The sequence below is a fragment of the Brassica napus genome, chromosome C4, assembly GCF_020379485.1.
Source record: "Brassica napus cultivar Da-Ae chromosome C4, Da-Ae, whole genome shotgun sequence".
NCBI classification, from domain to species: domain Eukaryota; kingdom Viridiplantae; phylum Streptophyta; class Magnoliopsida; order Brassicales; family Brassicaceae; genus Brassica; species Brassica napus.
Window position 1 is genome coordinate 43,052,252 of NC_063447.1, and position 12,761 is coordinate 43,065,012.

At 41.7% G+C, this 12,761-nt stretch overlaps 1 protein-coding gene across 1 annotated transcript; it reads left to right on the forward strand.

Moving 5' to 3' along the window:
- The first annotated feature begins 952 nt into the window (after positions 1 to 952).
- On the forward strand, positions 953 to 7,280 carry LOC125586089. The gene is made up of 10 exons (XM_048755893.1): positions 953 to 1,240; positions 1,390 to 1,497; positions 1,563 to 1,696; positions 1,787 to 4,075; positions 4,172 to 4,763; positions 4,854 to 5,201; positions 5,254 to 5,401; positions 5,534 to 5,616; positions 5,831 to 6,052; positions 6,375 to 7,280. Exons 1-10 carry the CDS (start codon positions 953 to 955, stop codon positions 7,278 to 7,280), a joined length of 5,118 nt encoding a protein of 1,705 aa, XP_048611850.1.
- Positions 7,281 to 12,761: the final 5,481 nt, after the last annotated feature.

Sequence of the window (12,761 nt, forward strand, 5' to 3'; positions counted from 1 at the left end):
AACTTCTTGAAGAAAAAAATTGTTATTAATTTTATTTTGTATATAATTAAAGTTTTATTACATATTTTGTTTCAAAAAGGTGTTAAAAGTATTTGTTAAAGTAGTTCAATAAAGGGATCCTTACAAAAAGTGACTGCATACAAAGCAATGAAATTTATGTGATGGATTATCTTAGAGTTAATCTTTAATCGAAAAATTAGGATATATGCTTTTCATTCTTAGAGATATTATTATTTAATTTAAAATTTATGTAATTAATTAAGTTGTTTATATTGTTGGGTAAATTAAGTTAAGAGTAAATTTGATGAGAATTAGAAAGCTTGGGTATTTAAGAAAGTTTTGACGATTTTAAACATTTAAATAATATGTAATAAATGTAAGCTCAAGAAAAGGAGCTTGTCGGATCGTGAAATAGAGGATGTGTTACACACGTTGATGGATGTGTAACTTGCTGTTACAAGTTAGTTATGAGACGATGACGTGTCGGTGTCTCATTGGTTCCAGGATATTACTTTGGCGTGAAGCAAAGAAGATCTGGAAGATTTGGGCTTATCATAATATTAGGAAAATAAGATATTGTGTTAAGGGTATTTAACCTGGTTACTTTGGGTAGATCTAGGTTAGCGGTTTTAAGATTGAAAAAGCTAAAGCAAGAGGTTTGTTCTTGATAGCTGAAGAAAGACGAGTGACCTTGGGTGCAGCTCGTGTTTCTATTTTGGGAGATTAGAAATTGGTCCGTCTCTAGTTGTGTGTGACTAAGAGTAATTCAGATTAAACATATCTAGGAAGATTGTTTAACATATTTCTAATATACAAGAAATCGTTCTTGGTATCTCGTGTTTTTGTTCCCATAACTGGTAGTCTCTGAACTTTCATTTGGAATCAGAGCGGAAAACCTCTGTGGTATCATATACTACTAACAGGTTGAGATCCTGCGGATTTCATGGACACCATGAAGGAACTATTCGAAATTCATAAACCTATCATGCTGGACAGTTGCAACTTCGGTCATTGGAAGGCAAGGATGCGACAGTTAATCAGAGGAATTGATGAGGATGCGTGGACTGCAGTAGAAGAAGGTTGGTCTGTTCCTACAATGATGACCGATGACAAAACCTTGGCCCCAAAGCCAAAAGATAGGTGGACTGATCAAGAGAAGGCAGCATCGAAGTTCAACTCTAAAGCCCTCACTGCGATCTTCTCTTCGGTAGATCTGGACCAGTTCAAAATATTCAGGGCTGTGAGTCTGCTAAAGAGGCATGGGATAATTTGACCAATCACTTTGAAGGAAATAATAGCGTGCGGAGAACAAGGATCGATCACTTAGCTTCAAAGTTTGAAAATCTTCGCATGACTGATGATGAACCAATTGACTGATTCATTTCAAAGATCAGTGAACTTGCTAGCAAAGCTTTAGTTCTTGGAAAGAAATATGATGAGAAGGATTTGGTGAAAAAGCTGTTAAGATGCCTACCTCCACGATTTGAAGCATACAAGGTTGTATTGGATATAGCCGTTAATACTGATGAGATAAATTTGATCAACTGTCTGGTATCTTGAAGGTTCATGATCTGGAGAAAGCTAATCGAACTGCAAATTCTCAAAAGAGCATCGCATTTGTAGCTGACTCTAAAGAGCAGGATCGAGTCATAAAGATCGAAGAGAACTTGGGACTAATGGCTCGAAACTTCAACAAGTTCATCAAGCGAATGGAGAAAGGAGGAAATTGATCCAACTCACGATTTCAGAGGAATGACTCAGATCGATACAGCTCTCAATACACTAGGCAAGACTCGAAGAACTCTAGGAAGAAGGAGTTGCAGTGCCATGAGTGTGAAGGCTATGGGCATTTTCGCAATGAGTGTCCGCTAGCTAAACGAAAAGAGCTGAAGTGCATCGACTGCAAGGGCTTTGGTCACACTCGAAGTGAATGTCCTAATAATTTGAAAAAGGACAAGTCACTCATGTGTTTCAGTGATACAGACTCAGAGAGTGACAGCGATGGAGATGAGCTACATGTAAACTTTATGGCACTTGTCTGTAAGGAAGAAGAACCAAAACTGGATTCAGCCGTGGAAGAGGATGGAGATGATCTCAACAACGATCTTGAAACAAAATACAAGTCTCTGTTCGACAAATTTGCTGAACTCAGCCATGAGAACCTGCAACTACTGAAAGATATGGTCATGCTAAAAGCTCAGGTGAATATCTTGGAATTGGAGAAACCCTCGAATCAAGTTGCTGAATTATCAATCCTAAAGAGAGCGATGACAGAACATGAGAGGGTGCAGAAGCAGGTTGAACTGAAGGTAAGTCATATGAATGATCTAATAACCAAGGAGATGGACAGGAGCAAATTACTTGAAAATCAACTCGCTGACAATCTCAAGAGAGTAAGAATGCTCACTACTGGTACTACAACTCTGGATCATCTTCTCACCATTGGTCAGTGTCCCAGCAGCAGTTTAGGATTAGGTTTTCAATGCTCTACATCCAAATCTGCTGAAGAAACTGTATTTGTGAAAGGAAGTTCGAAAGAAAAAGAAATCCAAGTCTCGACAAAGGTTCAGACTGATAATCAGAAAAGTGGGAACCTGAAGAAGACTACTACTACGCAACGAGGAAATGGATGCCACTTCTGTGGAAAGCGTGTTCATAACGTCAGATTCTGCTACTTCTGGAAAAATAAGTATCAACGAGCCTGGAGAATGAATCTTTGTTTTATGAAACCATCCTTGTATGGTCATGTTTGGATAGCTAAGTTGTACCCGAACTACAAGCAGAGAGTCTCGACTGTCGCACACAGTGAGAAGAATGAAATACGCACTGACGCAGAGCAACCTATCATTTGTAACCTTGCGAGCCTATCCACTGAAACTGAGTTAGTGAGCAACATCGCATACACAAGTTCTGATTCCAGCCCACAGTTTCATACTCCCTGGTACTTTGACAGTGGTTGCTCAAAACATATGACGGGAAATCAAGATTTCTTTGAGAAGCTCGAGTTTATCAAAGGAGGCAAAGTGACCTTCGGTGATGGTGGTCAAGGAAAGATACGAGGAGTGGGGGAACTGGATAAGACAGTTTTACCTAGGCTCATTAATTTCTTCTATGTGGATGGTCTTAAGGCAAACCTCATCAGTGTCAGCCAACTGTGTTATGAGGGATTAGAAGTTATCTTCAACATCAAAGTATGTCGAGCTGTCGATACTAAAGGAAATGTGGTTCTATGCGGTGTGCGATCTGGAAACAACTGTTATATGTGGAAGCCATCACATTTGTGTTACTCGGCTAAAGAGTCTAAGTTGGATCTGTGGCACAAGAGGCTCAGACATATGAATACTAATGGTCTTACCCGGCTGGTCAATGCTGAGGTTGTCAGGGGAGTTCCAGAACTAGAGAAACAAACTGACACTGTGTGTGGAGGTTGTTGTCAGCGAAAACAGGTTAAAGTTCAATACAAGGAGATATCTGAGATCAGATCCAAGGGGATGCTGGAGCTGGTGCATATGGATCTTATGGGACCAATCATGCCAAACAACATTGCGGGAAAAAGATACATCTTTGTTCTTGTAGATGACTTTTCCAGATACATTTGGGTAAACTTCCTAAGGAACAAATCTGACGCATTGGAGAGTTTTTGCATTCTGGCCCTGCAACTTAAACAGGAGAAGGGCGGCATAGTGCAGATCAAGAGTGATCATGGAGGGGAGTTTCAAAATGAAGAATTTGATAAATTCTGTCACAGTCAAGGAATCCAACATAATTATGCAGCTCCCAGAACTCCTCAACAGAATGAAGTAGTGGAAAGGAAAAATAGGACACTGCAGGAATTGGCTAGAGCTATGCTTTGTGGAAATAGTGTACCATCCGGTTTTTGGGCAGAGGCTATGGCTACTGCATGTTATGTTATAAATTGTGTGTATGTCAAGCCTAACACAAAAACTACTCCATATGAAGTGTTCAAGGGAAAGACGCCAAACCTTAGTCATATGCATGTCTTTGGTTGTCTATGCTACATCTTGAATGATAAAGATCATCTCGGGAAGTTTGATGCAAAAAGTGATGTTGGGATGTTTCTAGGATATTGAACAAATAGCTCAGCATACAGAGTGTTCAATCAACGTACAAAGTTCATTGGAGATAGTGTAAATGTTGTGTTTGATGATAGTATCGGATTCTATCAAGCACGAGTAACTCAGAAAATTGAGTGTGTCACACAGCCGACTTCATCATCCTCTGAGGTAAAAATCAAAGACGAGTTAGAAGGAGAGGATGACCCGACCAGGGAACAGCGTGTTGATCTGGATCAAGCCAAAGTGCATAAAAATCATTCGTCTGCTCCTGTGATTGGTGGAGTGTTTGACGAGAGAGTCACAAGGAATAAGCAGATTGACTTCAAGGAAATGGTCAAGCTTGCATGCTTCATAGTTGAGTTGAACGAACTCGAGTGCTTTGTATCCTTGATTAAACCTAAAACACTTCATGAAGCACTGAATGATGAGTTTTGGACCGAGTCTATGCATCAAGAGCTTGAGCAGTTTGATCGATTACAAGTATGGGAACTCGTTTCACGCCCTGACGGTGTCAACATCATTGGCACTAAATGGATTCACAAGAATAAGACTGATGAAAGTGGGAACGTTGTCAGAAACAAATCCAGACTTGTGGGACAAGGCTACACACAAATCAAAGGTGTGGACTTTGATGAGACATTTGCTCCGGTTGCACGACTAGAGTCGATCAGACTATTATTCGGGATGGCATGCAATCTGAAGATCAAACTGTATCAAATGGATGTGAAAAGTGCATTCCTGAATGGTGTGTTACAGGAATAAGTCTATGTCACACAGCCTAAGGGGTTCGAGGATCCTCACTTCCCTGATCATGTCTACAAACTAAAGAAGGCACTGTATGGGCTTAAACCGGCTCCCCAAGCATGGTATGACCGATTGAAAGAGTTCCTGACTCAGGCTGGGTTTCAAAGAGGAGGAGTTGATAAAACTTTGTTTATTGGTGAGAATGGAAGAGACATACTTGTCGTCCAAGTCTATGTTGATGATATCATATTCGGAGGAACCTCTCAGTCCATGGTTGATGAGTTTGTAAGAACAATGACCAAGGAGTTCGAAATGAGTATGGTGGGTGACCTAAGCTATTTTCTTGGACTGCAAGTCAAGCAGCTTGATGATGGGATCACGGTATCACAAAGCACATATGCAAAAAAATCTTATTAAGAGATTTGGGATGCAGACGAGTAAGACAGCCAATACTCCTATGAGCACAACTACAAAGCTGTCACGAGATGATGATGGGAAACCTGTCGATGAGAAGCTCTATAGAGCCATAGGCAGTCTGCTATACCTTACTCCGAGTCGACCTGATCTATGTCTGAGCGTAGGTATTTGTGCTCGATGACAAGCCTGTCCAAAGGAATCACATATGAATGCAGTTAAACGCATTATCAAATATGTAAAAGGTACGCTGGATTTCGGTCTACATTATTCCTTTGAAACTAACGTGAATTTTGCAGGTTTCTGTGATGCTGACTGGGCAGGGTGCTTGGATGACAGACATAGCACATCTGGTGGATGTTTCTTCGTTGGAAACAACTTGGTAGCTTGGCATAGCAAGAAGCAAAACTGTGTCTCTCTCTCAACCGCCAAGGCTGAGTATATCGCCCTAGGGAGTTGTTGCACTCAATTACTATGGATGCGCCAAATGCTCGTGGATTATGGTATCATATACTACTAACAGGTTGAGATCATGTGGATTTCATGGACACCATGATGGAACTATTCGAAATTCATAAACCTATCATGCTGGACAGTTGCAACTTCGGTCATTGATCAGAGGAATTGATGAGGATGCGTGGACTGCAGTAGAAGAAGGTTGGTCTGTTCCTACAATGATGACCGATGACAAAACCTTGGCCCCAAAGCCAAAAGATAGGTGGACTGATCAAGAGAAGGCAGCATCGAAGTTCAACTCTAAAGCCCTCACTGCGATCTTCCCTTCGGTGGATCTGGACCAATTCAAAATATTCAGGGCTGTGAGTCTGCTATAGAGGCATGGGATAATTTGACCAATCACTTTGAAGGAAATACTAGCATGCGGAGAACAAGGATCGATCACTTAGCTTCAAAGTTTGAAAATCTTCGCATGACTGATGATGAACCAATTGACTGATTCATTTCAAAGATCAGTGAACTTGCTAGCGAAGCTTCAGTTCTTGAAAAGAAATATGATGAGAGGGATTTGGTGAAAAAGCTGTTAAGATGTCTACCTCCACGATTTGAAGCATACAAGATTGTATTGGATATAGTCGTTAATACTGATGAGATAAATTTGATCAATTGTCTGGTATCTTGAAGGTTCATGATCTGGAGAAAGCTAATCGAACTGCAATTTCTCAAAAGAGCATCGCATTTGTAGCTGACTCTAAAGAGCAGGATCGAGTCATAAAGATCGAAGAGAACTTGGGACTAATGGCTCGAAACTTCAACAAGTTCATCAAGCGAATGGAGAAAGGAGGAAATCGATCCAACTCACGATTTCAGAGGAATTACTCAGATCGAAACAGCTCTCAATACACTAGGCAAGACTCGAAGAACTCTAAGAAGAAGGAGTTGCAGTGCCATGAGTGTGAAGGCTATGGGCATTTTCGCAATGGGTGTCCGCTAGCTAAACGAAAAGAGCTGAAGTGCATCGACTGCAAGGGCTTTGGTCACACTCGAAGTGAATGTCCTAATAATTTGAAAAAGGACAAGTCACTCATGTGTTTCAGTGATACAGACTCAGAGAGTGACAGCGATGGAGATGAGCTACATGTAAACTTTATAGCACTTGTCTGTAAGGAAGAAGAACCAAAACTGGATTCAGCGGTGGAAGAGGATGGAGATGATCTCAACAACGATCTTGAAACAGAATACAAGTCTCTGTTCGACAAATTTGCTGAACTCAGCCATGAGAACCTGCAACTACTGAAAGATATAGTCATGCTAAAAGCTCAGGTGAATATCTTGGAATTGGAGAAACCCTCGAATCAAGTTGCTGAATTATCAATCCTAAAGAGAGCGATGACAGAACATGAGAGGGTGCAGAAGCAGTTTGAACTGAAGGTAAGTCATATGAATGATCTAATAACCAAGGAGATGGACAAGAGCAAATTACTTGAAAATCAACTCGCTGACAATCTCAAGAGAGTAAGAATGCTCACTACTGGTACAACAACTCTGGATCATCTTCTCACTATTGGTCAGTGTCCTAGCAGCAGTTGAGGATTAGGTTTTCAAGGCTCTGCATCCAAATCTGCTGAAGAAACTGTATTTGTGAAAGGAAGTTCGAAAGAAAAAGAAATCCAAGTCTCGACAAAGGTTCAGACTGATAATTAGAAAAGTGGGAACCTGAAGAAGACTACTACTACACAACGAGGAAATGGATGCCACTTCTGTGGAAAGCGTGTTCATAACGTCAGATTCTGCTACTTCTGGAAAAATCAGTAACAACGAGCCTGGAGAAATCTTTGTTTTATGGAACCATCCTTGTATGGTCATGTTTGGATAGCTAAGTTGTACCCGAACTACAAGCAGAGAGTCTCGACTGTCGCACACAGTGAGAAGAATGAAATACGCACTGACGTAGAGCAACCTATCATTTGCAAACTTGCGAGCCTATCCACTGAAACTGAGTTAGTGAGCAACATCGCATACACAAGTTCTGATTCCAGCGCACAGTTTGATACTCCCTGGTACTTTGACAGTGGCTGCTAAAAACATATGACGGGAAATCAAGATTTCTTTGAGAAGCTCGAGTTTATCAAAGGAGGCAAAGTGACCTTCGGTGATGGTGGTCAGGGAAAGATACGAGGAGTGGGGGAACTGGATAAGACAGTTTTAATTTAGGCTCATTAATTTCTTCTATGTGGATGGTCTTAAGGCAAACCTCATCAGTGTCAGCCAACTGTGTGATGATGGATTAGAAGTTATCTTCAACATCAAAGTATGTCGAGCTGTCGATACTAAAGGAAATGTGGTTCTATGCGGTGTGCGATCTGGAAACAACTGTTATATGTGGAAACCATCACATTTGTGTTACTCGGCTAAAGAGTCTATGTTGGATCTGTGGCACAAGAGGCTCAGACATATGAATACTAATGGTCTTACCCGGCTGGTCAATGCTGAGGTTGTCAGGGGAGTTCCAGAACTAGAGAAACAAACTGACACTGTGTGTGGAGGTTGCTGTCAGGGAAAACAGGCTAAAGTTCAGCACAAGGAGATATCTGAGATCAGATCCAAGGGGATACTGGAGCTGATGCATATGGATCTTATGGGACCAATCACGCCAAACAACATTGCAGGAAAAAGATACATCTTTGTTCTTGTAGATGATTTTTCCAGATACATTTGGGTAGACTTCCTAAGGAAAAAATCTGACGCATTGGAGAGTTTCCGCATTCTGGCCCTGCAACTTAAACAGGAGAAGGGCGGCATAGTGCAGATCAAGAGTGATCATAGAGGGGAGTTTCAAAATGAATAATTTGATAAATTCTGTCATAGTCAAGGAATCCAACATAAGTATGCAGCTCCCAGAACTCCTCAACAGAATGAAGTAGTGGAAAGGAAAAATAGGACACTGCAGGAAATGGCTAGAGCTATGCTTTGTGGAAACAGTGTACCATCCGGTTTTTGGGCAGAGGCTATGGCTATTGCATGTTATGTTATAAATTGTGTGTATGTCAAGCCTAACACAAAAACTACTCCATATGAAGTGTTCAAGGGAAAGACGCCAAACCTCAGTAATATGCATGTCTTTGGTTGTGTATGCTACATCTTGAATGATAAAGACCATCTCGGGAAGTTTGATGCAAAAAGTGATGTTGGGATGTTTCTAGGATATTGAACAAATATCTCAGCATACAAAGTGTTCAATCAACGTACAAAGTTCATTGGAGATAGTATAAATGTTGTGTTTGATGATAGTATCGGATTCTATCAAGCACGAGTAACTCAGAAAATTGAGTGTGTCACACAGCCGACTTCATCATCCTCTGAGGTAAAAATCAAAGACGAGTTAGAAGGAGAGGATGACCCGACCAGGGTACAGCGTGTTGATCTGGATCAAGCTAAAGTGCATAAGAATCATTCGTCTGCTGATGTGATTGGTGGAGTGTTTGACGAGAGAGTCACAAGGAATAAGCAGATTGACTTCAAGGAAATGGTCAAGCTTGCATGCTTCATAGTTGAGTTGAACGAACTCGAGTGCTTTGTATCCTTGATTGAACCTAAAACACTTCATGAAGCACTGAATGATGAGTTTTGGACCGAGTCTATGCATCAAGAGCTTGAGCAGTTTGATCGATTACAAGTATGGGAACTCGTTTCACGCCCTGACGGTGTCAACATCATTGGCACTAAATGGATTCACAAGAATAAGACTGATGAAAGTGGGAACGTTGTCAGAAACAAATCCAGACTTGTGGGACAAGGCTACACACAAATCGAAGGTGTGGACTTTGATGAGACATTTGCTCCGGTTGCACGACTAGAGTCGATCAGACTATTATTCGGGATGGCATGCAATCTGAAGTTCAAACTGTATCAAATGGATGTGAAAAGTGCATTCATGAATGGTGTGTTACGGGAAGAAGTCTATGTCACACAGCCTAAGGGGTTCGAGGATCCTCACTTCCCTGATCATGTCTACAAAATAAAGAAGGCACTGTATGGGCTTAAACCGGCTCCCCAAGCATGGTATGACCGATTGACAGAGTTCCTGACTCAGGCTGGGTTTCAAAGAGGAGGAGTTGATAAAACTTTGTTTATTGGTGAGAATGGAAGAGACATACTTGTCGTCCAAGTCTATGTTGATGATATCATATTCGGAGGAACCTCTCAGTCCATGGTTGATGAGTTTGTAAGAACAATGACCAAGGAGTTCGAAATGAGTATGGTGGGTAACCTAAGCTATTTTCTTGGACTGCAAGTCAAGCAGCTTGATGATGGGATCACGGTATCACAAAGCACATATGCAAAAAATCTTATTAAGAGATTTGGGATGCAGACGAGTAAGACAGCCAATACTCCTATGAGCACAACTACAAAGCTGTCACGAGATGATGATGGGAAACCTGTCGATGAGAAGCTCTATAGAGCCATAGGCAGTCTGCTATACCTTACTCCGAGTTGACCTGATCTATGTCTGAGCGTAGGTATTTGTGCTCGATGACAAGCCTGTCCAAAGGAATCACATATGAATGCAGTTAAACGCATTATCAAATATGTAAAAGGTACACTGGATTTCGGTCTACATTATTCCTTTGAAACTAACGTGAATCTTGCAGGTTTCTGTGATGCTGACTGGGCAGGGTGCTTGGATGACAGACATAGCACATCTGGTGGATGTTTCTTCGTTGGAAACAACTTGGTAGCTTGGCATAGCAAGAAGCAAAACTGTGTCTCTCTCTCAACCGCCGAGGCTGAGTATATCGCCCTAGGGAGTTGTTGCACTCAATTACTATGGATGCGCCAAATGCTCGTGGATTATGGTATCATTTCCGACCCTATGCTAGTTCATTGTGATAATATGAGTGCAATAAACTTGTCTAAAAATTCGATTCAGCATTCACGTACCAAACATGTAGACATTCGACATCACTTTGTGAGAGAGTTGGTTGAGATGAAAATCGTGATCTTGGAGCATGTATCAACTGAAAGACAACTGGCTGATCTATTCACCAAACCTCTGGACTATAACACGTTCCTAGGCCTTCGGAAGGCCTTAGGGATTGTGAATCTCTGAATAAGTCATGTCAAAAGAGGAGAGCTGCTGTATATATGTGTTACTACATGTCAATATGTTACCACAACCCCAAAATCTTGAGCCAACAAGTTCGCCTATGTAGCTTTCTCCACCTATCTTTTCAATAGTACAGTCATTTGATTCGCTGGTGAAAGGCACTCATCTTGCACCAGGATGCTACAACATTTTCGGTCTGAGCATTGATCACTGTCTGGATTGAATGAGGAAACACAGCAGAGACTGAGTGAAATAGGCATAAGGAGAATATCATGTCTCACATGGCATAGAATAATGCAATGGAAAAAAAACTGAAAAGAAATAAAGGCCCGGAATGATGGATACTCGTTTTGGAGCTGGATGACACAACATTCAGATTCTGATTTCGATCACTGTCCGGACTGGGCAGGGTTGATGTCAACTCTTCGAGATAGCTCAGCCTGGAGCGAGGTGTAGCCCCACTTCGTCTCTAGTATTGACAACTATCTCACTCACCTGAGTTGATAAACAGACTCTTGAAGAAGTAAAAAAAAAAAGAGGATTACTGTGTATGTCGAGTTGGAGAGACGGACTCACAAGATGTCTACACTGTGTTTCCAGACCATACAAACGACTGTGCTGTAGGAGCTAAAGTGTGAGTGAGGTGTGCGGAAGAATCTTGTCTGTGCCAGCTACTCGGCTGAGAAATAGCTACAGACTTGGGTTGGTCTCACTAATTTCTATTAAAACTTCTTGGTGACCTAGCATGAGTGGGAAGCCATCTCTGTAGCTCTCTTCTGGACGCTAAAGGCATCCTTGAGTATATCATCTAGCGAGTTGGTCATGATACAGTTTCTTTTGCTTGATGTATTGCTCACGAGGACCTGATTATCAGACTAACAAACTCTCTCTCTCACAAACGTAAGTGATGTTGTTACCTGGTTGTTTAAAAAAAAATGCAACGGATTGAATTTGATTTCTTCCTTCATTGTTTCTGGGTCGTACAAGTTGGGCATGTTTCTTTGTAATCTAACGGGCCTTGTGAGTGTGCTTAGGGTTGGTACTTGTGGCTTGAATGATTCAGCCGATCTCAAGTGTCTCACTCTTCTCTCTTGGCCGGCGCACTCGATCTCTCTCACCAGCAACATGCAACCAGCAAGAAGAAGCTCGCGGCTCTTGAAGTTGAAGAACGTTGAATCCGATCCGCCATGTGTCTCTGCGACAGCTCCGATGAACACTTCCGTCATCCCTTCGGGATCGTGCCCATCCTCGCGGAAGCGACTTCGCCGTCGTGTTTCAGCTGGTGATACTGCGCCTCCTCCTGAGCACGTTGAGCCAGAAGTTGAGTCTCTCTCGGATGAGGACTCCTCCGACGACAACCCCGATGAAGCTCCGGTTGCAGCTGATACTCCTGAAAATTACTCCAAAGAACATAGATATGAGGAGAGTCAGAATGTTTATCAAACTAAAGCTTAGTTCTATCAAGAGCTCATGCGATCAAAAAGAATGTCGATGACTGGAAAGTTCTTCTGAATGTCGGCGACTGAGTGTTTCAAAGACCTCTGAGGCCGGAAGTTCATTCCTCAGCAGTGTATCTCGTTCACGGACAACAATGTCTCTGATGTCAGAAGAATTGTGACTGGAGCAGGTTTGATTCATACTCTCACTGATATCGATCCATATCAGCCGAATGTAATAAGAGAATTCATCGCTAATCTCCCTGAGGCTGAGGAACGAGACGATGGTGTAGCTGTGTATGTCAGAGGATCTCTAGTTGATTTCTCTCCAAGTCTGATTAATTCTTTGTATTGTATTCCGGGGTTTGAAGAAGATCCCAACTGGATGGATGAAAGCATTGATGAAGTTTGTGTTTTTCTCACTAATGGTAGAATAAGACGATGGGAGAATATGAGTTCGAAGTATCTCACTGCTACAAATCAGGTTCTGTACAAACTCGTCTGCTCGAACTGGATTCCCACCATGAA

Excerpts from the sequence above, each read along its gene's own strand:
- LOC125586089 (XM_048755893.1), top strand. The coding sequence starts at position 953 with ATGAAGGAACTATTCGAAATTCATAAACCTATCATGCTGGACAGTTGC. Across the intron at positions 1,498-1,562 it reads CACGATTTGAAGCATACAAG|GTTCATGATCTGGAGAAAGC; the intron begins GTTGTATTGGAT and ends GGTATCTTGAAG. Across the intron at positions 4,764-4,853 it reads TCAGACTATTATTCGGGATG|CCTAAGGGGTTCGAGGATCC; the intron begins GCATGCAATCTG and ends TATGTCACACAG.